The sequence below is a fragment of the Pogona vitticeps genome, chromosome 2, assembly GCF_051106095.1.
Source record: "Pogona vitticeps strain Pit_001003342236 chromosome 2, PviZW2.1, whole genome shotgun sequence".
NCBI lineage: Eukaryota > Metazoa > Chordata > Lepidosauria > Squamata > Agamidae > Pogona > Pogona vitticeps.
Genome location: NC_135784.1, coordinates 148,637,366 through 148,664,269, shown reverse-complemented (window position 1 = coordinate 148,664,269; position 26,904 = coordinate 148,637,366). Strand labels below are relative to the sequence as shown.

The 26,904-nt window shown below is 42.9% G+C and overlaps 2 protein-coding genes across 16 annotated transcripts in view; one reads left to right on the top strand and one right to left on the bottom strand.

Annotated features, from left to right (window-relative positions):
- The window catches only part of ARSG (arylsulfatase G), a 166,932-nt gene that overhangs the window by 9,537 nt on the left and 130,491 nt on the right, over window positions 1-26,904 (top strand). The window lies entirely within an intron of this gene.
- SLC16A6 (solute carrier family 16 member 6) lies at window positions 790-24,133 on the bottom strand. 2 transcript variants are annotated; one of them, XM_020806437.3, is made up of 6 exons: window positions 23,955-24,133; window positions 9,358-9,599; window positions 8,048-8,191; window positions 7,326-7,454; window positions 4,174-5,001; window positions 790-2,064 (listed from the first exon to the last, which is right to left on the bottom strand). In XM_020806437.3, the coding sequence occupies exons 1-6, from the start codon at window positions 23,957-23,959 to the stop codon at window positions 1,823-1,825; spliced, it is 1,590 nt and encodes a 529-aa protein (XP_020662096.3). In that variant the 5' UTR covers window positions 23,960-24,133; the 3' UTR covers window positions 790-1,822. The 2 variants fall into 2 exon arrangements, with proteins under 2 accessions (XP_020662096.3, XP_020662097.3); XM_020806438.3 differs by lacking the exon at window positions 23,955-24,133 and adding an exon at window positions 12,901-13,122.

The window sequence follows — 26,904 nt, the reverse complement described above, 5'->3', positions numbered from 1 at the left end:
AAAAATGTAAACTTCTATGAATTGATACTGGAAAGCTTTGCCTTGCCCAGTTAAGTTCTCTGCTATGATTTTTGATTTGAATTGTGCGGAATATAGTGCTAGTGAATGGAAAGTTTACCATACATTTAAGACTCCAAGACTTTGTACATTTGCCCCATGGATCATCACTGGTCATGGGCTCACAGCCCAATGGAAACTACATGAAGATAATGACTGAGGCAGCTGTTTGTACAGTTTGACCAGCCATGGGGTCATGTACTACCTTTCTATGGAGGCACCAGTGCTCACAGTCGGTGCCTCTGTCTAATTCAGGGAGAACCCTGTACACCCCCATGGAGATGGCATGGGAGACACCAAACATAAGAACAAACTTAAAAGATGCACAGATTTCCCATTTCAGTTGGTACAAAAACTGGCCCAAACCGACATAAAAAAACACTGAAAAAGAAGACGTATTTTGAAATTTCTCTTGCCTGATTTAGGAATGCATTTAACTATAGACCCCTCATTTACTACACAAATCTTAATATAATACCTATCATGCTTGAAATTCTTACTGTATTAAGAATTAGGCAGGATCCTGCCTTCAGGGCATTACCAACTGGACTACAGTGCAGTTTCTTAGGGAATTGTACTCCAGAACAGCATTGTGTGCTTCTTCTTTTTTTAAAAAAAAGTTTGTTTCTCAACTCTGATTAATTTAGTGCATGTGTAGGTCACAATATACTTGCATTGAACCTTTAAAAAAAAACAACCCTCAGGTGTTAACATGCATTGATGAAACTGGTGGAAAGTTTAAAAAAACTTTAATCCAGCCCTCAAGCACCCTTTAATAAAATAAAAATAAATACTACTTTTAAATTACACATGATAAAGACATGTTGATTTTTTTTCAACTTCTGTGAGGGGAATAAAAATCGTTTAACAGTGGAGTCCAATGCATGTCTACTCAAAAGTTTATCCCACTAGGTTCAGTAGCATTTACTCAAAGGTAGGTAGATACATGATTGCAGTCTGAAACTGTAAGAATTTTAATCTGGAGTAAAATATATTCAAGAAATACCTGAAGTAATAACTGGCCATAAAATGTTACTGGTAGCCTGCAACTTTCCAGCATTTATGAAGTTCAAGCAATTTACTATTATTATTATTATTATTATTTTTTAAAAAAGACCTCTGTTAATTCCCTGTAGGTCAGGATGGGAACTTATGGCCGTCTAAATGTTGTTTGATTTCAACACTCATCCTCCCTGTCTGTTGGTTACACTGGATGGGACTGATGGAAATTCAAGTCTAACATCACTAGAGCCAAAAGTTCTTCACTTTCTCTAAATATACTATTAAAGTTAACCACACTTCCTTCCCTGAAAATATCTAAAAAAAATTATTTCCATCTGAAATGGATTTTTTTTTAAAGTTCAGAATGATTTTTTTAAATCAAATCAACATTCTGTTGCTGAATGATAGAACAAAATTCTACAAGAACTTTGCAGGCAGTAAGAAAGTTTGCACATTTGATAGCTTTAGCTACATAATTGTTTTTGTCCCATAATTTGGAATTGATAGGAATATTTGGGTCTTGCTTATGTCTCCTTAGGAATACAAGAATGTGAATCACTTCATGCTGGACAGGAGTGTGCAATGGAACTTAGCATTCCAGATGTTTACAGAGTGATACATCAATCAGTATTTCTAAAAAAACTGGTAACATCTGTTCACATTTGTGATTTTGCATTCCCTTTAAACCGTTTTTTCAGAAGGTGGATCAGAGCCGACTTGCTTTCTCTGCCCCGGTCTTTAAACATGGTGTACATTTTAACATTCAAGCCATGCTGTCACAGCCTTTTACAGAATCCTCAGGCTTTCCAAGATCAGGTTCTATAAAGTCATCTGGTACATCTGGCAAAGGTGTCGACACTTTCTCTTGCACTGCTGGCTCCCTCTTTTTATATTGTAGCTTCTTGCAAGGCCTCACCAACGAAAGGAACACAGCAGCCAAGAGCATGCCAGCAGCACAGGAGTAGAATGCAGAACTATAGTTCTTGGTAGTATCCACTAGCACACCTGGAGTAGAAGGAGAAATATTGAATACATTAGGAGCTTTGTTTATAGACTCGCGTGTTGCCATCTTTTTGTCAGCCAACTTTAAAATCTTTCCCACTCTCTAATTTATCTTTTCAGGTCTCTGTTTATAATATAAGCAGACAATTCTTTCCCAAATCCAAAAAGGGATAACAAAATTGGAACCTAGTATAAAAACAATTGAAAGTCATAAGAAGGAAAAGTATGCTAGAGCAGAATTAATGTTTCTCTTTTAAACTCTTGTCATGCCATATCATTGAATTTGTAGCATATATGCATTTGCCTGTTAGGGAGAAGTTGGGATTATGTGGCAATAGATGTGGAAAATAGTACATGGGCCTTTGATTTGCAGCTAAACATTCCTTATTTAGAACATGGGACTCACAGAGCGACTGAAAACGACGTCCCATCGATTTCGGTGAACTGAACTTCCAAGTAAATGTTCTCTGGGTTCAGCCCAAACATCCTATGAGTTCAAGCTTGTAAACAGATTTAGGAATTGTTGCTGTGAGTTACTTCCAAACAGCCCCCAAACTCCCAACTTCCAGTAGAGAATGTTTCTCTTTAGCCAACAGTTTAATTAAAATTCATTTCAAAAGATTGATTGTCTTGCTAAAAGGCTTTTGTGTTATAGTATGGTAGCAATGACTTGCTAGCTGTGCAGCCCCTTGGTTCTCAAAGGATGAGTCAAGGATCTTTGAGCAGTAAACAACTGGTAAATAAGTGTTTTGGGGGCATGACGCTGTCTAAATGTTATCTTGGGTCCGTCATTAATTCTCAGCTTAACCTATCTCATAAGATTGTTGTGAGAATAAGATGGCAGGGAGAAAAGAGCATATACACTATCTTGAACTCCTTGTAGGAAAGGAGGGATAGAAATAATTTTTAAAAAACAGGTATCATGATTTATTCCTGTTAATGTAGCCAACTAAGGCAAAAAAGAAAATGGGTGCCTTGTGTTTTTCAGTTAAGTGCACTGGCTTTAAAAAAATCTTTTTGCTTGTGAAGACCATGTTCCCTTCCCTGTTCTTAAGACTGCTTTAAGCATGAAGCCAAAGGATAGTATGGGTTACAGTCATCCTACAGATAGAGAGCTGGACTGATGATGGGAGACCTGGTTTTAAGTCTTATTTTAGTCCAAGTTGTGGTTTAGGAAAATCATTGCTCTCTCTCAGCTTTTGCTCCCTCCTGTAAAATAATAATCTGTCTCATGTGGTTGTGAGGGATAAAACAGAGATTGTAAATTACTTAAGTACATTAATAATAACCATCGCTTGTCCCAGCTCCTGCCAACCTAGCAGTTCAAAAGCATGTAAATGCGAGTAGATAAATAGGTACGACCACGGTGGGAAGGTAACGGCATTCCGTGTCTAGTCGTGCTGGCCACGGAAACTGTCTTCAGACAAATGCTGGCTCTACGGCTTGGAAACGGGGATGAGCACCACCCCCTAGAGTCGGACACGACTGGACTAAATGTCAAGGGGAACCTTAACTTTTACCCTCAAGTCAATTCTGACTTATAGCAATCCTTTTTAGGGTTTTCCAGGTCGACAATACTCAGAAGTGGTCTACTATTCCCTTCTGGGGGCACCCTGGGACTGTGCAGTTTGCCCAAGGCCATAATCTGTTGAGTTACATTGAGCTAACCAGCCAGTTTCCTATTTTGTATGTTAGGAGCATTATATTAACTGCAGGTCTAGCTGCCAAACTACTTTTTTAAAATTTTTGTCCTAATTATCCTGCATGGAGATGGCTTGAAAGGGGTTTTTAAGGCAATGCCTGAATGCCTGGTACTGTGAAGAAGAAACTCAGAGGGTTTGAAAGCATGCTACTTATGCTAAATTGTCTACTCTGCGGCCTTCTTTTTTCCTTGCTCTCCTTCTCATTCTTTTCCAGGAATACTCCCAACTTCTTTCTGCCTCTGTCTACTTCTTGCTATTTTCAGATTATCCCAGTCATTTGGAAGCATTTGTTTCATTGTCTGGTTCTTCCTGGCTAGCGTATGACATCACTAAACTAACCACTGATTATAAACATCTGCGATATATTCTGAACACTAGAGGGCATTTCTTTGCTATTACTCCGTTTTACCTGCAAGGGGTGGTCCAGCCAACCCTGATAAACTTTGAATAAATATATAGCCCCCTGCCGCAGACGACATCTTCTCAATGCCAACCACATCTTCTTCGGCCAACATAGGAATGTGTGTACCAGCTACAGTCCCGAGCATGAACCCGAAGAAAATGCTGCACATCATTAGTCCCCAAAATTCATAAGCAAAAGGGAAGGCAAAGAGGGCGATGTCTAGCAGAATGACACAGATTAGTTCAATGTAAATTTTTCGGATAGGTTTTTTGTTGAGGGCCCAGCCCGCACTGATTCTGCCAAAGACCTCAGCGATTGCCATTGCCGACAAGATGTAGGCGGAGCGATCCTTGTCAATGCCTAGGCTCATGCTGAGAGGAATTATATAGAGTGAAGGAGCAAAAAATCCCAGAGTGGCAAATAAACCAAAAAGTGCATAGCAAATAAAGCTATAATCTTTCATTACAGAAAAGTCTATGAGTTGGATTTTTGGTTCCTTGTGTGGAATGCTGCTTGCTTCTATGAGCATTTCTGTGTTTTCCTTTGGTTCTTCTGCACTTTTCAGTTCTGATTTGGCATCTCCAGATGTGTTGTGGGGTGAGGTAGTTAATTCTACTCCTGAGTCAAATGAATCTATTGAGGTGCGGGTCTGCTCATTTTCAAGCATGTACTTTGTTTCTTTCTGCTCCTCCACTGGTGATATTTTCACTATTTCCTGTGGTTTGATGATGATGGGTCGCAGCACCGATCCACAGATGACAATTCCCAGCTGCAGCAGCCCAACAAACAAGAGGCTGTATCTCCAGCCGATGTGTTCCTTCATAGCAGTGATAGCTATAGAAAGGAGAAAATAAAATGTATCAATTAGTGGAAGTGCTAATTTGTAGGGCTACAGATGTATAAGACTTAACTGTAAGGGCCACGTTATGCTCAATTTTAGTCATATTGTCTCAGAATAAGTATATAGGACAGGCTTTTTCCACTTAGGCTTAGTTATTTTGATTGAAACTGGCAGTGTGAAGAGTTGGGCCCAAAATGTAAAAAGTTATTGCACAGCGTGGGTTTTGAGCTTTGAAGCTGCTTCTTTGTTCAGTGAAATCACATTGCCTTTGCACAGTGTGCAGTTTCCCACATAAGCTGTTCAGAAAGATTAAGGGATAAGGATGGGAGGTATCGACACAACTCTGGCACCGATATTGTGTGGCTTCCCTGGGAGATCACCTGTAGATCCTCTACTTTTCCAATACTACAAATAGCTTATGAAAAAAAGAGTATATCCCCAGTCGTAACAGGATTAGTTAAATGCTCATGAGCTGTTAAGCAGGCTTCCTCTTAACTTGATATAACTGAGGGCAATAGAGTTACAGGCAAAATATTTTTCCGACTTGGAACAACACATGTCATCTTAATATGTTCAAGTTAGCTTGATGGAATTTGAACAGCCTTTATTGATGCAGTTATCCTTTCAAAAGCCCAGGTTTTGGGGGTTCATAAGTGTGATTTATATATACTAAATAACCTTCCAGATACGTAATGTCTTTGCAACTAGAACTGCTATCAGTGCACTGTGCAAAGATGGTAAAAATAGTGAAAGCGTTTTTCAGTGGTCTGAGTTTACATCTAGAACAACCAAGGGGACAGACGTGATTAGAATGGATGAGACCTCCCCTTTGCAGTATCTCTTCTATGTGTATCAAAATCCATGGATATTCTGTGTAAAAGCTGGGGGTTCCCTTCCTCTGTCAGGCCCTTTTGCAGCAACATCCACACACACATCCCATGGCTTTCTAGCTAACAGGTGTTTCTGGGATTCCCCCCGAGAGAGAGAACTTCAGTCCTTAGAGGCTAATGATGGATGGATGACCTTTGGCTCTGGCAAAATAGAATGGTTTCTCAAAATTTGACTTGACATTTTGGCAGATGTTCTGAAGCACTGAATGGCTATTGAGTGGAGGTGGCAGACAACTGCTCCCTCAACCCACGTCTGTGCCAAAATGTAATGTTCAGTATGTTTGTGATGTACTAAGTTTCAGAATAAAGAGTAGAGACATTTTGGCTTAATGGAGATCATGTTTGTAATGCCTTTTGAAAATGTGTGGCCTCTAGGAATCTGTTTGGAGGAGTGTTGCAGGCCTGTGTTCTGGTGGCACCTTTTTGTTTACTTAGTTACTTTATTATTATTATTATTATTATTATTATTATTATTATTATTATTATTATTATTATTATTATTATTATTATTATTATTATTATTATTATTATTATTATTATTATTATTATTATTATTATTATTATTATTTTGCAAAGCCAGAACTTATCTGGAATGTAATTGATCTGGTCTTTCACAAGGAGCAGAGTGACCCACAAAACTCTTGTATTCTAAAGCTAGGGCTTTGTGTTTTGGGAGAAAACTTAGCTGAAGCCAGTTTCCACTCTGAAAACTCTCTCCTGAAGACAATTGAGATTAATCAAATATTTGGGCATGAATGCATTTTGATATGCCCTCATAGAACCATGAAGTCAAATGAGTTAAAGAGAGATATAACATCTAAGTCATGGACAGTAAACCTCTGGCTTGGTGGCCAAATAGAGAGTGTGTGGTTGTGGGTCTCTTCTGACCCATCAGTGTCTCCTCCTTATCCTTTACTGGGCAGGTAAAATCTTTTCTCTCTGATCAGAGGCTCCCCTTGCTTTACATCTAGATTGTAGAGAGCAGAGGCTTTTTAAAAGGCCCGGTTTTGGGAACAGCCCTGCTTGAGCAAGAAGTGCTAATCTTTCAAACTGAAATAGTGTGAACCTCCCCCACAGAGTCACTGCCCCACCTGACTTTTACAAAATATTAGTCCCAAGGGGGCTTTAAGAAGCCTCAGTGAAGCATAAAGCATGTATCTGTGGTTCCGACTCTGCAGGCCTCCTTGAAAATCTCTCCTTTTATATATTTATTTCAAAAGCATACTTGCATTTTCAGGAGATGTGTGGGCAGGAGAGTGAATGAATAGGGTAGAGCCACTGTACTGCTGACACACATCAGTGGTGGTTCTACCCAAAGGCTAACATGTGGTCCCCAGCATAATACTCGGTTTTAACTTTACTCCTCAGTCTTTAAAAGGATATTCACCCCAAGTATATTATAGAACACAAAAACTGTGCATCAGTACCTGGTGCGAAACAGAAGACGGCAAAGCATTCTCCTGTAGAAGCCACTGCTGTGACTAAGGAACGTTTTTTGTCAAAGTACTGAGACAGAATGGTAACAGTAGGGAGAAATGTAAGGCAGTATCCTAAGCCTGTGAATAAATACGGTTAAAAACACAAACCATAATTATTACGAGCAATTTAAAAAGATGCTGATATCAGACAAAAGCTCTTACAGTTTTTTTTAAACCACTCTCTTTGGCCATACAATCAATCCACCCCACAGATTTTGCTCCTGGAGCTCTGGCATATTTGTTCAGTTCTCATTAACAGCTGTTGCAGTTTTCAAATTCTTGGAATGCGCTGTGGCAGCTTTCTTAATAATACAGTATCTCAATATGTGCTTTGCAATGGTGCTGCCAAACTCAAGTTAGCAGTGTGGCAGAGCTTTCTCTCTGTTTATTTGCCAAGCTGGTGCTGCTGCTTCTGTGTTGCTGTTCACCTTCCAGCGTCAACTCCTTCATGCTTTTTTGCTTCCTGCTCCACCCCACCCCCCCCTCACCGTTCCTTCGCCCACTGCCACTAACCACAAGTTAGAAATGTTTGAGAACTCCTGACCGAGGGTCACACAGCAAAACCAGACAGCTCCATAAAAGCCAAGCCACTTCTGGCCCTGAATACAGTAGAAACATAGTGATGTTATGACAGATAATTATTTATGAAATAGTTGAGACATACAACTCACCTGACACTATGCCAATCGAGATGTACATTTCAACAACACTGCGTGCAAAGGAGCCAGTTACCATTCCACTACTGATCAGTAACCCTCCGATCATCACTATCAAACGGTGACCAAAACGATTAGAAAGTACTGTAGCGAGAGGAGCTGTCAAAGAGAGAAAGGATTATCTTTTTTTGTATCTCTCTTAAGCAGCAGTTCCTAACGTGTGCTGCAAGAAGGCACTGTACTGGCTTTTTATGATAGTATTATACCCCTGTACTCCAGGGGATCAGTATCTAGTGATTCCCTTATGTGCTGCCTGGAAATAATTTAAAAACTTAGAAATATATATTTTTATTTATTTTCCGGGTGTATTTACTAGAAATGGCTACTAAATGGAGCCGGAGACCATGCAACGTATACTGTTCAATATTTCCTTTTTTTTTTTGGCGTCCATGCGAGAGGGCTAGGAACCAATCCCCTGTGGATACCACAGTTCTACTGTATTTTGGACTTGCTTGCTATGCAAGGAACAGGTTCTATATAGAACTGCATTAATATAAAAACACCAAAAAAGATGCACTATCTTTCCCCAGCAGTCTTGTATTAAACAAGACATAAACATAGGAAAATGTACATCATTGTCCTAATAATTCAGAATTCATTCATTGAATTTTTATATTGCCCGTCTGACAAAATGAGTTGTCTCACTTGAGTTAAACATCAAGAAGTATCCACTGGGAGGAGCTTTTCTGGTTCTAAACATACTGACATTAGCACCTCTGCCTTTATGCAGCTCTAACTTGTTAGAATGGAGCTGAAGTAGACCAAGTGATTATGCTTGAACAAATCTGATCTGTAGCTGTCTTTCTTCTCTGCTTACATACCCCTCAATTTCTTTCCAGATATTTCCCTTTTTTTGCTTTCTACTCTTCTAGGAAAATCATAAATCCAAGCCACTCAGCATCTCCTCTTTTAATGTGTGAAATGGTAGAGGGTAACTGTCATTGTCACTCTGTAGATCCCTGTCCTCCTTTAATCTGCAGTGCCAGGCCTAAAATAAATCTGGCAATAGCTGGGTTTTTAAAATCTTACTCTGCTGGTACCTTTGCTTTTTAGAGATTGCCACTGAAATAGGACATGGATGTACCTGTATATGTCACCCTTTCAACTCCCTCTGTAGGGAACCTAGCTCTAGCAATCTGATCTTCTGCAGATAAAGGTATATTTAAGGCCACAGAAATAAACGGGTTTAGGTATAGTTCATGTTGTACACAATTAGGAAGTTAGGAAGCCACCATTTTTAACTTCAAGATCTACTGTGTGCTTACCTGTAAATGTTAGTACAAAAACACATATTGAGATTATCCAAGATATCCTGCTGTTGGTTTCCTCAAAACTTTCCACTAAATCTGTAAAGAAGACTCCGAAAGACTTGATAATTCCATATGTCAGGGCCTCAATGAAGAAGAAGGCGAAAGCCACAATCCAGCCCCATCCTCCATCAGGCACTTTAGTATAAACATTTGGAGTGATGCATGACATTCTTGTTGCCTTGACCGTCATTTTTGTTCTGGAATAGAAGAGGAAGTGGGGGGTATCAAAATTTTTTCTAAGGACATGTTAAAAGCCTTTGTCCTAAACATGTTCTGCATGGAAATACAACTGATAAGCCTAGTGAGGCTTCCTTCCCAGTAAATATGCTTAGGATTATGCTTCACTATAAAAAGTGACCTTGTTTTCATAGGATACAGAGTGTGAAAGCAACAAACTTTTATTGGATGGCTGCTTCAAGATTAATGTATAGTATCCCAAAAGAAGTTTCTCCTTTTATGATCAGATTGGACTAGTTGAATTAAGAACCAGAAAATGTATTTATTCGTAAGACCAGCTGTTTCTATTTAGGAGCAAGCAATTATAGAACAGTCATCTGACTTAAATACAGTGGGAGACAGTTCTGTGAAAAAAACCCATGACGAACCCAAAGGCCCTGTGAAATTTCACAAATACTGTAAAAAGAAGGTTCAGAACTTGAAATTGCGGGTTGCATTTGCTGGTAGTTAACAAGCCCGTAGAGCAAATGGATCTTTGGTCCTGCTCCAGCCTAGCTTATCAGACAGCTCCGTGTGTTTTCTGCATCACTGAAAAAATTATGTAAACTATGAACAGGATGAGTTTGCGTATCCTTGCTTTTAAAATAATAGATAATTGCAACAGTCTGGGTGCTTAACATGCATTCAGGCTGCTTGGTCAGGAACTTTAACTGGTTCCCCAGACTCCAAAACATCCAAACCAGCAGACTTGTGCGAGACCACTGTTTTTGCTGCCTGTCTTACACAAGTCAGGTTTATTTGGATCCAGATCATTGCCCTCTAGTGGATCTTAGAATTATAAATCTACTTCAAGCAGTTTTACATGTTTACAAATCTTTTGACTGAACATCCTGTTTCAAATGAACAAGAAATTGTAACAACACGTTGAGATGAAACATATTTATTTATTGGATTTCTGTCCTGCCCATCAAGACCCAGAGTCTATCCCCTTGCAGTGGAAGCCTGAGTATTTCATGTTCTAGGATGTTTCTTATAACTATTTTTAATCACATTCTGACTGCCCATCTGCTGAAGTACTCCGACTTCCTCACACTCACTGAAGGACCTCACTGCTGCATACTGCAGGTGTCATGTAATTTAGTGAACACACTGCAGTTTTTTATTTTGGCACACTGGGATAAGAAAAGAGTGTAATAATCACTAATGAAATTAGAGTCTTCACTAAGGCAATGCCATAGAAAAATGTGACCTATTAGGCAGTTTTATTGCTCTCCAGGCAATTTATGTGGGTGGCACCTCCTAAAGGAGCACATTGTTCCTCAATGACTATGATGCATCTTGAAAAAACAAAGGTAAAATTGCATCAGTTTAATAGATTTCCATAGTGTGCTATACAGAACACATGGAGGTTGCATATTATTTTCTGTATGTGGCTACTTTGTCACAGGCTCTGAAAAACTGAAGGGAAAGCAGTGCAGTGGCTTGGGACTCCTTGCAGGATATATAGCAATTTTACTCCTTTAACTTAAAAAACATCTGCATGCCCTAATGGGGGAAACCTCCATGTTGTCATCATTACTTGTCAAGTTATGTGTCATACCAGTTACAAGTGATTCAAGTTTTAACTAGAAGTGATATGCAAGTCTGTGTGCATAATAGAACCTCTTACTTGTAATACCTGCCATGGCATAAACTGCCTAACTTTATGTAGAGTTCACTGTAATTAAGCCAATTGAAAGAGTCACTGAAATCAATGACTTGAGTGTGCCTCAGACAGTTGCATTGGGAAATTTAGTGAAATTGTTTTCTGATTTTTCTGGAGAAATCTGAGATGCATTCAGTAAAAAATGTTAGTGGTCAGCAACTACTTTAGGATTATCTCCCAGTAGCTACATTTAAGACTGAGTAATTTTGCCCTTTAAAGGTAATCCCACTAGAATATGATTTACATCAAGTAGTGATTGAAACATGGAATTAAGAAATCTAGAATGGAGACTCGCCCCCCCCCCAAATTATTTGGCAAAGAGCAAAGTAAAGGAAGGTTGCCTTTTATCAATTCATGAAATTTGAAGCAAAGGCATTGTAATGGTTTCTTGGAGATCATTTGATACAAAGGTACTCACATTGTAAATAAGTAAATAGTAGGCAGGCATTGTTAAATTGTTACACCAAAAATACTCTATCTAGGAGCAGCAATTATTATTTCTAGTAAAGCCTGCAATGCGCCGGTGCTTATGAAACCACAGGACTGGACAGGACTGCCCCAATTCTCTCATGTTTGGAGGAATCTACATAGGAGATCAGTATTTTATAAATGCTGTGAACAAGACATATTGCATATTTTATGTAGACCAGCTAAAACCATAAGTGATCTGCTAGAACTCCAGTCTCTCCCCCACAAACAGAGTTAAATTTGACTTTTTCAGAAGGTTTGTGTGTGTGGGAGAAACTTACTCCTAGGCTGTATTTATCATGTGGCTTTTTTGCATTGTGCTTGGCCACATCAAATACTGTGCTTGGCACATCCCATATGACTTGGTGCATTTGCAGGGCTGATCTGATCTTGAGCAAAACCCCTCTCTAATCTCAGCTGCACAGAACAGGCTCTGATACCAGTTTGATCCATTTCTGCAAAGGATCCTGTCCTGTCCAGAGCACTCCACTTCAACAGAACACTTGATGTGTTTAAGCCCTTCACTTCTGGCCCAGGAAGATTTGATTGCAGCAGGGGGACAGGACTTAAGCCACATGTGAGGCAAAGGTGCTTTGTTGAATTGTGATGAGGATGCCCACAGAATGTGCAGTCCTGCAGGAAGCAGGAGAGACTTTTGGCATGTTGCACCATGCAGTTATCCTTAAAGCACCTTGAGACTATTGCAGTGCAGATGTGCAAGTCTCAAGTGTTGCCAGAAAAAAAAACCCAATCACCCCAAAACAAAAAAGCCTCAAGCAAATTTGAATAAAAATGAGGGGGGGGGACAACGAATAAAGGGGAAACGTTTTCTTCTGAAGGAGAAAACAACAGGTTCCCATGGCTGAGACTACAGCGGGAGCGAGAGGGGTGAGTGACATCCCCCCCCCATCCAGGTCACTGTGATGTAGAATGAGTAAAAGGAAACAGGCAGTTTCTCCACCACTCTGTGCACTTGTAAAAGGCACACTTTAGCAGGTTTCTTCAAACTGGCCACATCTTCCTCTTAAAAAAAGAAAAAAAGCACCGATGGTCTGGGGGGTGGGTGGGTGGGGAGAACACATCACGTTTTTCTTTTTAAAAGGCAGCAAGACAACCAAACTTCAGCGTCCAGAAGAAAAGTCACTTACCAGGTCAGTAGAAGATGTTGCTGCTGCAACTTGGGGAGAGAGAAAGATGTGTAAGGGAAAGACACCCTCCTCCCCCGAAGCCGCAGAGAAGTGCGGCTTTGGCCTATGACCTGGTCAGCAACATGTTGAGGTGGCTGCGTCCAAGCCTCAACGCGCCCACCGACCCACCCACCCCCCGTCCGGCTCCACGAGGCACCGAGGGGTGAAGCAGCTGCCTCAGACTTATATCCCTGACCCCTTCGGGGGAGAGGGTGGAGCCTGTGGCTAAAGCAGACCCCCCCTCCTCTCCTTTCAGCGGGAGGGGGAAAAGGGGGGAGCCAGCAGCCCCTCACCCAACACTATGCTCTCGCTGCCTGTGCCAAGGCTGCCCCATGCCCAAGGAGGTGCTTCTCGGGCGCGCCTCAGCTCTTAAAGAGGGTCGCGTGCCCCCAGGAGCCACTGACAGACCCTTCTGCCCTCCTCTCTCTCTCTCTCTCTGCCTGCCTGCCTGCCTATCTTTTGCTTCCTTTCCCGGCTCCCGCCTAGTCCCGTTTCCAGCGGCGCCCGTCTCCTCTCTTCACCTACTCTAGCTCAGCTTTTTATACCGGCTCAAGCCGGTCTCTGCCGGCGGACCCGGCGCGCGCGGTGGCTCAGCAGCGCCATGTGCGCGCCGGCTTTCAATTGCAGCAGGGAAAGAAAAAAAGAAAAAGAAAAAAAAGGGGGGGCGCTTCCGCGTGCTCTGAGAGGGAGCGCACGGGCGGGGAAGCGCGGCGGGTGCGCGCCGGGCGTCCTGGGGGGGGGGAAAGGAAAGAGGCGCGGGAGGGAAGGCGAAGGAAGGAAGGGAAGGAAGGAAGAAGCTGCTGCTGCTGCTTCGGCCACGCCAGGAGAAAGCGGGAAAGGGCCGGCCCGTGCGGGTGTTTGGGTCTCGTTTGGCTAGTGATCCGGCTTTGCTACGTTCCGCTTTCCTCCCTGCCCCCCCTTCTCCCCCTCATAAAACTGCTGTAATGTATTTAATCATACACCACCTATTTTTTTGCTTTCAACGGACGTTAGTCCCCCACCCGCCCCGGTTGGGTCCCTCGGTCCCCACGAGGCCACAAGGTTAGGGGGACTTGCTGAGAGAAAGGTTTTCCTCCTAGTATATTTGTCACATTCAGCAAAGCGTAATGCAAGAGGGCGCGTGTGGGGGGAGTCTCTCCCCCTTCAGAGGCAGGCCCTTAGCCCTGGCCGTTTCTTTTAATGTCGTCCCTCAAAGTTCATGGGGCTGGATCTCATTGCCGCTCCTGGACAAACGCGTCTGTTTTGTCTGGGGAGGAGGAATGAAAAGCATTTATTCTTACTCGGAGCCCTTGGGAAGGTTACGTCTCCTGCCCGATTTCTGCTCAGGAGGATGCGCGGGGGGGGGGGAGAGAGAAAGAGAGCTGTCGGTGTGTGGCTGGCTCCCTCTTCCCCCACCGACCGGAGCAGCACGAACGCTTTGGTCCGGCGGACCGAGGGGTGTCCCCTCCGCTTATTGGGGGAGTCTCGTGTCCTTGAGGGAGAAGAGCTTGAGGGCCGCTCGTCTTGCCCGCGAAGTTTGTGTCCTGCGGGAGGTCATGTAAGGTAAACCGCGGAATACAGAGAGCAGCCGTGGGGAAGCCGTCGCCCACCGGCCGGGATGCTCCCGGTGCCTCGCTCGCCACCCTCGCTCCCGTGCATTTCCCTAAGGTTACATCTGCTGCTGACGCAGAAGCGCCCCCCCCCCGCCGCCGCTCCCCCCTGCCCTGCCCTTGGCCAAGCCCGGAAAGAGGAGGCCGAGGCGCGGGCTCGTCATTCATTCTCTCGCTTTTCGTGCACAACTCCTGGGGCAAATCTTCGCCGGGAATCTCATTTCCCCCAGGCATCCTTGAGCGAGCGCGCCGTGCCTGAGCGTCGGAAAGCTGCCCCAGCAAGTATCCTCCAGACCTCCCGGGAGGCCTCCGTTGCTCCAAGGGCATCCAACCCCCTTGCTCCCCCGGAATTCAGGAGTGGCCTCTTTGAACAGCTCCGTGGGAGAAACCGGACTTGGATGCCAGCTCGGTCCAACGGGACGCATCCAGATCAACGCCTCGTGTAAAGAAGTCGCAAATGGGGATCGGTGCGGGGTGAGGGAAGAGGGCCAGCGGGTCCCGTTCCGCGGAATGGTGACTCAGCGACTTTTGGAAGACCCTTCGCAGGGTAGATGCGAGCCACTCCCTCCGGGATCCAGATGGGGTGTGTGCGTGTCTTTCCTTGACAGCGGTTTTCACGAATTCCGGTCCCCGTGTCATCGCTGCGGGCCTTCCCTCAAACGGGGTCCCCGGCGAGTGCCCCCCAGCGGCTGGATGCAGTCTAGCGGGACGGTCTCGGGAACGAGCGCCCGCGCGTACCCCCACCCCCCCTTTTTTTTCACCCCCGCGGCGGCGCGAGCGCGTCTCCTTTTCCCCAGGTTCGAGCTCGTGCTGCTGCGAGAGCTGATCCGGGCAGAACAGGTTTCTGCCAGTTTGGGTGTGTGGCTCGCCGCCGCCGCCGCCGCCGCCTTGTGTGCATTAGACGAGACTCGTAATCTCCCGGAAGCTGAGCTTCTCTTTTTGCAGCGAGCAGCCCTGACGAGGATGGCTGCAGGAGCTGGTGGAGCTTTTGCCGCGCCTTGAGGGAAAGAGCCGGCGGAGAGCAGCATCCAACCTCGCTGAGAAGCCCGGCGGGCATCTCCCTCTGTCTCTCAGTCGTTTCAGCAGCATCTTCCTACCGTGATAAACCCCGCTTCTGACAGTGGGAGTGAAGAACATCCTGATTTACCCTGCTTTCCCCTAACCCCCCCCCCCCCCGCCGCCGCGCATGGCTAGGGAGACCAGGACGGCTTTTGCGAGGCTCTGGGCAACCTCTGCTATCTCGGCAGCGGCGGGTGTGCCTCGGTGTCGCCTGTGCGCGACGTGCAGTTCCCTCTCACGCACACGCTCCTCAAGCAGAGGTTGTTTCGTGCCTTCCGCGTGGACGGGGAAGGAGTTTTGCCACCCACCCACCCCAATTGGTTTCACCTTCCCTTTTTCCCTCTGTTTGTGTAGAAGGGCTGCAACAGGAGGCTGGGGGTAGCTGGTCTCCCGTAATCGGGGACTTGTGTAACTGGGGAAGTAAACATTGGACACCTTAAAAAAGTAACGACACATAAATGGTAGCTTTTGTTTAAGAAGAAAGGTAGTTCAAAAAGATGGGATACACTTTTAAAGTGCGCCAAAGCAACTTCATATGAGGTACCTTGCCTCTGTAGAATTTTTTTTTTAAAGTGGAGAGGGAAGACGATGCAGTTCTAACGTGTTATACATAATTTGACCAGTAAATTAGTGCATATCAACCACAAGGGTCCTCTGTTCAACTCCACTTACTTCTCCTCCCCATTGGCCGTGGTGGTGGGTGCTGGTCAGGAGCTGCAGTCCGAAAAGTTTGAAGGGGCAACACTTTGTGGTGGAGCTGGTTCATAGTTTCCAGAAAAACTAATCAGTGCATGTAGCAACTTCTGCTTGTAATTTTATTTTGTTTTCAGAGGCATCCACGCAGAAAGAATCATAGGGGGCTTCCACAGAATTTGGAAATCAGTCCCAGTTTGAATGAGACAGGCTAGGGCTGTAATTCTGCAGGATGTTCTACTGAACCCAGGAGTGCTTAGAATTTTCTTAGCCCGTTCCAAGACTGGAGTGTTAGATGGTCCCGGCATTTTCAGTTGCTCTTCCAGTAATAGGATAAGGCAGTTCAAAGAGAGTTGGAAGATGATGGTGCCATTGACAACATTCTGACGTAAGGATGGATTCATAAAAGTGCTTTCATACCCAATTAAGACTATTTTAAAACAAAAGTATGTGTTTCACAATTCATATACTTTGGTGTATTTTTCGGGAAGGAGTTTCCAGGCACTCCCCCCATTATTCTACTGGTGTTCCTAAGATTGTAAAAGGGACCACCAGCCTGTGGGTGCTTTTTCTGAGAGCTCCTACCCCCTCCCCCGCATGGACCAAAGTAAATAAATAAATGGCAACATTAAAAAAAAAGTTAAACTCTTTTCAAGAGGCAGCCTTGTTAGTATAACAAAGAACAAGAAAGTGAAGGCATGCGGCAAGCAATTTATCTTAGCTGGAGCTGTCCTGGCTTCAGGGACAAACTATTAAGCTGGTACATTTCTCTGGAACAGACATGTAAGTGATTTGGTAACTCCATTTGGATGCAGTTCTATGGTGGGATCATAGTGTTCCATATTAAAACAGTATTTGCAGTTTTTTAAAAAAACACTTTTAAAATGTCAACAATTTAGCAGTGGTTACTACTGTTCTGCACCATTGTTTTCTTTAAGCAGCAGCTGTATATAGTCTGTCTCCATGCAGCCTTTTCAAACAGTTGTCCCATGAAAACCTATACCAAGACAAACCAGCAAACACTGCCTTGCCTTATATGGATTATCTGAGAACCCACACTCCAGTTTTCTGGAAATGAAGACCAAAACAGGAAATCAAAGCAGAGCAACAACCAGGTAATGCAGGACACCTCTAAAGGCAGACTTATCCAGATTAAGACCTCAAAAAATGATCCTAATCTCTAGTCAGTATGGGAGAGCAGACAGTAATTCTGACACACAGATTGTGAGCTCCTTAAACCTTTGCAACTACTCTTGAACCATTACCAGGGAAAAGCCACACTTGGCACACTTCAATGGTGTTCTTTAGTGTCCCTCTGTTAAGTCTATTTTATGTCCTTATAAAATACTTGTAAGTTATTTTCCCCTTGTAACCAAGCTTTCCAAAGTGGTACACAAAATAAAACATTAAAACAACCAATAAACCAGAGCTTTTTTGTTGTTGAAATCGAGAGATGGAGAGTGAGAACCAAAAGCCATAAAAAGGTGAATGTCTTATTTATTTGTTTATTTATTTTGGCTGACCTAAATCTAAGCAGAGACAGATGAGGTTTACCATCCATGGGAAGGAAATTCCAATGCTGACGTGAAGAACTTATCCTGCATTCTGATCAACCTGAACTCTGCTAGAGACAGAGATAAAGCAACAATTCAGAAAATGTTCGTGGTCTATGGATGAGTTCCTATGACTGGCTGTTCTTGTCCCAAGCCATCATAAACTTTGTAGATAAGCCTTGACTTGTCGTCAGAAACATAATGGTACCTTCCAAATTGGTGTAAAATTGGTGTGGTTTAAAAACAGCAACAATCATTTGATTTATATAATGTACACAGAGAGCAAATCTGGGTGCTGTGTTTTATACCAGCTGCAGTTTCTTGACCATCTTCAGAGGCAAGTCCACACTGTGCAATTCAGTAACCTGGCTGGGGGATGGCGATGCATATGCCAGCGTGGCCAGATTTGATTTACCCAAGATTTTCTCTTTAGCACCAGCCAAAGCTAAACAAAGGGCTCTTCTGTTCATAGGAGCTGGCCGAGCACATGGCAAAGCCAGATTCAGCTGTACCCCCATGTTGTGGACCTGATCCTTCAGAGTTAGGGCAGGGCTGCCCATAATTGGTTGTACTCCCAATTTTAGATTAGTTAGGCTGCTGATTGGCAGGGTTGGTGCCTTCTGTAGATTGAGCTACACATTTTCAGCCTATAACTAGTCCTTTACTGGACTTTATACTAGTGAGAGTTCAGTATTCCCTTGGTATAACATGCTCTTTTTCAAACCTGTTCTCTGGGAAGGGTGTTTGTATATTATTTTTTCCAGCCCTTCTTTCTAGGAACCCAAAGAGGATTCCTGGTTTTCTCCCCTCCCCCCCGGTGCCCCCAAGTTTACCATCATAGCAACTGTGCAAGGTTGTCCAGACTATAAGCACTGGAAATAGACCGGTGCACTTAAGGACCATACGGAGACTTGAACCTAGGTCTACTCAGTCCTGTTTGAGCACTCTAATTACTCTAAACTGTTGCATCATAATGTTTCTAGCCCTTATAAATTTGCCACTTGCTGAGAGCCAGTGACCAGTCTCAAGTGACCAATTGAGGCTCTAGCTTAGTGGGAATTTACTTTCTGCTCCCCAGTTACAGGTTTTCAGGTGGCATTAAAAAAACAAAACAAAACAAAAAAACAAAGGCAGATTTCAGATGTTTGCTCAGCTTCTGGAGAACAACACCTTTTGACCTGCTAAGTTATTTGCACTTCAAACAAAAAGCACTGCGTGGTATTTGTTCTCTATGTTGTGTTGAATTTCTTGTTTTCTGTTGTGAAGCAAGTGCATTGTTTAAGGATCAAGTTCTGGCTAGGCTTGTTTTGTTTTTATCTGTTGCAGCCCTCCTCCTCTACAAACTCACATGAATGGCCAGACTCATGTGGGATCACACACCTCCTTCACTGTAATTCAGAGTGCTGGGTTCCTGAGCCTTGAAGTTATTACTCATCACTGTCTATTGTATTTGGACTCCGTGACTTTATTGCCCTTTTGCAAAGAATGAGAATGCTTAATTTATCTGGCATTAGTAAATTAAGCCCTGCTTCATTTGGCCTACTGAGTTTGTGGCCTGTGGAAACTTGACATTCGGCCATGTTGATCAAAAGTGAACTTCTGTTTGTTTAACCAAAGAGAACTTTAAAAAAAAACCCAGCTTCAAGAAATCTACTAAGAGACCTTAATTGAAATTATATCAAAAAGCAAACTTCTTCAACTTGGATTTTGTTTTCTCGTTGCTGAAAACAGATTTTGCTGAAAGCAGGCACAGTGGATGTACTGCCATATTACCACTTGATTTAAGGAACCACTCCATTTTTTAAACAATGAAATATGCTCCATTTATTGTTTTTGGAAATAGGTTGCAATGTGCCCTTGTTGACAATAATATTAAGAGAATAGCAGGGGGCGTCTTCAGAACATTTCTAGATTTCTAGATCTCAGAAACAAGTGGAGCCAGGAATATACAGTTTAAGTTTGGGATTAAGTGAGGAAAAATCTTCTCGTCTAGCAATGAGTTTTGCATGGGAGAGGAAGTAGATATTTACATTGTGCACGGAAATTGTGCTTCACTGTGTTCCATCCTCATGCCTATAGGTTCATTCTGCCTTTCATGTAAACTGTTACGGAACTGCCTCTTTGCGGCTTAAAGAGCCCTTGGTGAGGGGCTGATTAACTGGTATCAGAGAAAATGTTTTTCTTCTGACCTTGATTAACCTTCTTTGCTAGACACTGTTGGAGTCAAACTAGTTACAGCTTTTAAAACCTTTCCACATTCTAGATTGAAGGGGGTTGGGCTGGCTCAGGTGTGGGACCCCGTCGCACCATTTCTCTTTTAAGAATACATGCCTGCACAACCACCCCTGCCCTGCTTTCCATAAGTGGAGATTCACCTTTCCTGCTGATTACCATGCAAATTATATGGCATCTTCAGCAGTGATTTATAGCTTCAGGTGAGAAATAAGCATGTAAATGTTCTCAGGTTGTTGGTTTGTTGGTGTTTTTTTTTAAGTCAGCATGAGGAAAAGAGCGAGGGAAATGAAGCCAGCACTTTGTCCTAGAACACAGGGGTTGAAGACAGCCCTGCCCTTGTAGTCTGGCATCGCTCAACTGGTTTGTTTGCTTCCTTCTCCATTTCTTGCGGCAAGAGTTGTCCCTGGGGAAAAAATAGAGTGCCCACTTCTTTCTCTTGGGATATATTATAAGGCTAATGCTGCTGACGTGCGATCAAGTCAATTCTGACTTATGGCAACTCTTTCGGAGATTTTCTAGGTAGAGAATACTCCGAAATGGTTTACAATTCTTTTTTTTTCCTGGGGACACCATATTGTGCAGCTCTTCCCTTGGAAAGCGCAGTGAGAGAATCAAACTCTCAACCTTTGGCTCCACAGCCAGATATCCAACTCGTTGAGCTGTCCAGCCTAGCATTGCAAAGCATACCTGAGTGGAATCATTTCATCTCGAAGCCAGTTGCCAGACTGGAGCGCTTTTAAGTTCAACTTTCAGTTAAATCTTTTCCTACAATGTTGCATTCAGAACAGATCTTGCTTGCAAGATGTTCATGTTGATTTATTGCAAGGTGAGGTTGCAATAAGAAGGGTGTTCTTTTTTTTTTTTTGAAAAATATTCTACCTAGAGAGCCTCTAGACAGTTCAATTATCCAGATGGACAGTGCCATTGACAGTGCATGCCAAAAGAGTCAGACAGACTTCTCTCAGCTTTGAATCTGGTTGTAAATTGAGTGACATTCTTTGGAGGATCATTACAAAACTGAAGTGAATATTTGACTTCAGAATGGCAGTAGAAATTCATTGTTTCTGTTTTGAAAAAAATGTGCCACCATTTTTAATGGCATGTGCAGTTAAATAAAAAAGATTAATGCAAAGGCTTAAGAAAGCTAAGTTCTGCCCAACCTGTGTAGCCTGTTCTGGTTTTGGGATAGGTTTCTCTAGTTCAGACTAGAGATGGGGGTATTCGTACTCGTACATGAATATGAATATCCCTGCACAGGTGGCGTTAACGAGGGTCCAGCCCCATGGGGCCAGACTCACCAATCCGCTGCAGATGGTGCAATTCTCTGAATGATGCCGCAGCGTGCAATCCGGTTGCCACTCTTCAGTCTTGCAGCGAGGGTTGTCCTCCCGCCTCCTGCCAGGAGTGGCGAATGGATCGCGCCCTGCGGAGCCATTGGTAGAATTGCGCTGTCCGCATCCATGGCGGATCGGTGAGTGGACCGTCCAGCCCCATGGGACTGGACCCTCGTTAATATCACCTGTGTGGGGATATTCGTATACGAATACTGTACTCCCATCTGCAGTTCAGACTGAGAACTATGGGTTCTAATGGGAATAAAAATTGCAAAACAAGAAAGAAAGAAATATATGTGGACCTGTGCAGACACCCTTTCCTTTGACCACTGAAAATCCAGCCAAACTACTACTTTCTACATGTTGAAAAAAGTAAAAAATGGCACAGTGATTAAACTGCAGTACTCTAGTCAAGACTCTGCTGACAACCTGAGTTTGATCCCAACAAGCTAGGTAGCTGATTTGAGATTGACTCAACCTTGTCGTCTTCCTGGGTCAATAAATTGAGTACTCGCTGTGTGCGTGTGTGTGGGGAGATGGAGACGTGTCACCTGCATAATGAAATTGTGAACTACCCAGAGAGTGCTTTAAGCACTATGAGGTGGTATACAAGCATCACAATTTGTTTTTTTTTTTAATTTTTCTTTGTGTTTTTGTTCCAAAACTGATTTGGAGATTTGCCTTTTTGGACTATAACTCTAAGACTATGTTGCCTGGGGGAATCTGGGAAGCTGTGATCCAAAAACCCAAAAGCAGACATGGAATTATTTTTGCAGCAGTCCAGTTGGAAGGACAGTATGATGCTTGTTTGAGCTTGCCCCTCACCAGAATGGGTTGGTGCAGGAAATCTAGGAATGGCCCCTTTCCACAGTCCCCTTTTATTTGGTTTTGTGCTGTTCTGTACTCCAGATGTTTAATTATGGTCTTTCCACTGCATGTCAGGGAGAAGGGAATGGGGAGATAGGAAGTATTCTATTGTCTGCCCAGACCTGCTTCTCATAAACCTAAACTATTGAGTAAGTGTACATGTCCCAAAACATGAGGGACGTTCCAATCACTTATCTCTGCTTTTCTGAGTTTCTGGACTGCACAAAAAGCATGGGCAGGTGAATATATTTCCTGATAATAGGAACTTATTCCCCTTTCACTAGTAAGGAATCTTGCAGTTGCCAACCTATTTTCAGGTAGTTCTCTGCATCATCATGAGATGTAGTAGTAGTTAAAAAAAAAAAAAAGAAAACTAAGCCTCTCAGGTATCTGATTTCTCTCTGTTTTTTAGACTTTTTTGTAATTGTGTTTTAAATACAGTTCTGATACGAATCTCAAGGCTGCCAGGTAGAAATTGAAATCAAGAGCCAAAAACCCATTGAGATATTTCTTGGGTAGTCAGTTATCTGAGTCCCAGGATCGTGCTTTGGGATGAAAATCAGAAATAATATACACTTGCTTTCACATTCAGGGTGCTGGTTTTGCCTACAGAAAGTGAAGACTGGTACCTAAATCCCTCTTTCTCTTCTCATTTAGACTCCATTCAGATACCTCCTCAAGGAATTTTTTAGTCTCTTAATATATATCACCACAATCACAAAAACAAGACATGGAATGATCCCGCTCTCCCCCCCAAGGTTTCTGCAGTTTATACAAATTGTCTCTGTCGTAGTCTGTGCAAAATTAATGGTGGTTCCCTTTAAGAAGACATACACCCTGTTTCTCCTTCTCTCAGACACACAGACACCTTCTTACTCTCACACCTACCTACCAAGCACAGAAGGAGTGGCTGATCCATTGTTCCCATTGGGAAAGGAAGAAACCAAGCCGAAATAGAAACCAACCATTGAGTGCTTTGTTTTTTTTTTAAAAAATCCATGCAACAAGATAGTGGCTGTTTCAGTTCGGCACAATGTGCAAAAGCTACACACTTTTGTACAAATTATGCAGTCTGGAGAAAAATCTCACATTGGTCGTACCAGAAAATGGCTTGCCATTTCACAAGGCAAAGAGGGAGATTTTGCAGTTCCTGCTCCTCAGCTGGGAGGACAAGAAGCAAGGCTTGAAATCACTGGTTTCGATGTCCAGGGCCCTAAGTGGCTTAGGGCCAAGATCTTTGAAAGCCCACCTCTTCCCATATGAGTCTCTTTGGAATTTGAGCTCTTCCATGGAAGCACCAGTTGCACATCTCATCACCCTGAGAAGCTTAAGTGGACAAGCAGGCAGGAGAAGCCTTTCTCCGCAGCAGCATTTCAGTCTCTTCTCTTATCTCCTTCTGTGGATATCCCATACTGCATTGTTTCATAGGCACATGGTTATTTTAAAAGTACAATTAAAGTGGACTGTTAGTGTTGCTGTTGATCTCTTTTTTAAAAAGAGGGGATAATTTAAAAGAACTTTTAAAGAAGAATGTTGGCTTTAAAGATTGTTTAGTTTTTAAATAGTCTACTTTGATTTTTTTAAAACTATGTTTTTATCTTTTTCTGGGCTCCCTCATAGGCAAAAAAGTAACACACACTTTCAACAAATGATGATGGTGTTGGTAGTAAGATATATACACTTACCCCATGGCCAGCGTTGTAGGTACAGGTGCCTTCAGGTCTCATAGGCTTCCTAAATGTCTGTACATGCAGGAGCAATACTGCACAGAGTGAATGACTTCTGCCACTCCACAGTTTCAAGATGGGTGACAAGCAAAGCAGATCTCCACTGGGAGAACTCCACTCCCCTGAACAGATATCATTATTTTAAGCTGAGACTGTGATATTTATAAGGTTTTAAACCCCTCCTACCAAGAAAGAATTTTGGAGAAGATTCTTGCCCTCCCCTCAAGCTAAAGATCTCTGCTGTCTTTTTCTGAAAATAAGCTAATAACTAACCTTGCCAAGCTTGACTGTATGACATCAGACTATATTGGCTGGGGTCTGCCCCACCTACCAAGGCAAACTGGGCATCTAGGCCCAAATTCCAGTTGCGTTTGCCTTGTGCTAGCTCTTGGTTAAAATGAGTGGTTCAATGAGCTTTGAGAGGAAATACACGGAAAGGCAGCTGCGCAGGTCACTGTCTCAATGATTATGCCCAGGTAACTTGGCATGAATTCCAGCAGACAGGATTTCAACTCTGTTGGTTGCCCACCTGCATCAGAGAACACAGTTGCAGAGTGAAGGCAGCAGAGAAATGAAGTACATTGAAATGAGAAAGTTAGCTCTGGATCATTTGCAGTTGCGTATTGCTATATAAAGTGAACTGTTAAGACAATGGAGGTCTCTCTTTGTGTGTGTGTGTGTGTGTGTGTGTGTGTGTGTGTGTGTGTGTGTGTGTGTGTGTGTGTGTGTGTGTGTGTGTGAGAGAGAGAGAGAGAGAGAGAGAGAGAGAGAGAGAGAGAGAGAGAGAGAGAGAGAGAGAGAAATGTAGGAGAGGTTTGAGAGCACATGTCTTTTCACCTGGATTGTATGGAAAGGGTCTTTGTCCAGGGCTGTCTCTAATAAAGGTGAGTGTTGGGTTACAGCATGGTTGCCAAAAAGGTGGGTCTTTGTTTTGAATCTCTTGTGAAAGGGATTGCGAGGCCCTTAATGTGTTCCAGGGGCTTGTCATTTCTTTCTTCAAAGCCAAGTCTTCACACAATTGGACATTTGTAACAATAATTTTGGAAGTTATAAATATCACTGTCCAGCTAGTAGTCAGTTTTAAAGGAATGTTGTGTTCCACTAGAACTAATGCTGTAAAAGTCTTCCCATGACGCTATAAAGAATCATCTTACTATTCTCTATGGGTATTTCTTTGGTTTTTGCCTTTGTAGCTTTCAGCGGCTGTACCAGACTAAGGGTGAATAATCAAAATGATGTTTAACTAAAGATGTTCCAAGCTGGTTAATATTCAGCAAATGTGCTTATCACAGCTTTATTCTAGACCTGGGTGGGGCGGGGATGGGGGGGGGAAATAACCCTAACATAATCTCCTTGCCATTCACATTTGCAGGAAGTGATTGTGTGAGCAGTGTTGCAGTATTTCTACAGTGAGGACTGTGTTGCCCATTTTCCGACTGCACCACAAATGTATCTGTGGCGAAAGGTGCTCTTCAAATCTGCTCAGCTGGATCCAATTCTTAGTTGTCCCACATACAAAAGAAAGAAATAGGGTGTTCTTGAAGTCCAACTTTTTCTTTCTGTGGTCTGGAGAGACAGCTTCCTTCTCCCTAGCTCTGTTTGTTGAGGAAGAGGGAAGATAGGTGCCTGAACAAATGCCTGCTATCCTGCATACCACAGAACGTGGGCAATCTGTGACCCAAGCAGCAGTGTCCGTGACTTGGTCCATAAGCTTCTCATGATGAACAGCATGATGGCAGTTTCCTCTGCTGTCATTAAGCAGTGCCTGTTGGCAAATTGCAGCATGCATATATTATGTATTGTGAAGTGATTATTCATTCCTCGAATGGTGTGTTTTTGTGTGCGTGTAAGAACCACAAACCAAGGATATATGTCCACCAAACACAGCTTCCAAAAGTTGGCCAAGCAGTATTATGTGTGAGTGCAAGTTGCAAACCATATGTGTTTCTGTGTGATGATTTTAAGAAAACCCAGATTTGGCAATTTGGTGGGTGACTCATGTGGAACAAGGAAGTCAGGCTACATGAAGATTCAGCACTTAGTAGGCATGTTAAGATCTGCGTCCATGCCTCGGAATTAGTTTGGGATTCCTAGTAATCATGCAAATAGTTTGAACCCACAGAACCTTTTTTTTTTTTTGCCATCTGACAGTTTCTTGCCCCTTGTCTTTTTAATTTTTCCCTCCAGTCTTTGAATTTTAGAATGTGTTGTAATGATTTTTCTTTTCTTTCTGGGCGCCACCCATAGTAGCAGTTTGCTAGATGGGTGGTTAAAAAATTTAATGAATGAATGAATCCTTGTTGAATGGTATGTAATAAACAATCAAACTCCACTTCTTCCCAGAGTAGAGAGCTAATGACCATTGTGTATTATTAAATTATTGCTCCTTGGACAGCTGGCTAACAACTTTTTAATGAGTCAGTTTACCCCAGTATTTTCTGACATGTTTGCCTACTTTGTACTCATGACACCACATAGGCAAGTCTGTGTTGAAATCAAAGCCTGTGCCAAAGGGACAAAAATTACCCTTAGTGGAATTATGTGGGCTGCTTTCCAGTTCTTCAGTAGAAAGGTCTTGCGAGGCATTGAATCCATTTGATGTCTTAGTTCCCGAAGGTTTGCATGTTTTATTTTGTTTACTTGATGGCAAGTCAGCTGTTTCAAAAGCTCAGCCTCCTGTTTTGCTCGTTTTAACTTTAACCCCAAAGAGCGTGCAAGATCAAAATCCTCTAATATAAGTGATTATGAATTAGGTGATACTGTATGTTCCAACAGATGGTAAGATGGGCTCCAAGCTTTCCTTAATTTTGCCAAGTCTCTCCAAACATTATAAAGTACCTATGGGGGCTACTGCTCTTTTCTGTGTAAAGCAAAGCCCTGAATTATGCGACCTTTATATAGTAGGGAG

Excerpts from the sequence above, each read along its gene's own strand:
- SLC16A6 (XM_020806437.3), bottom strand. Across the intron at positions 5,002-7,325 it reads CGTCTTCTGTTTCGCACCAG|CTATCACTGCTATGAAGGAA; the intron begins GTACTGATGCAC and ends TCCTTTCTATAG. Across the intron at positions 2,065-4,173 it reads GGCTGGACCACCCCTTGCAG|GTGTGCTAGTGGATACTACC; the intron begins GTAAAACGGAGT and ends CTTCTACTCCAG.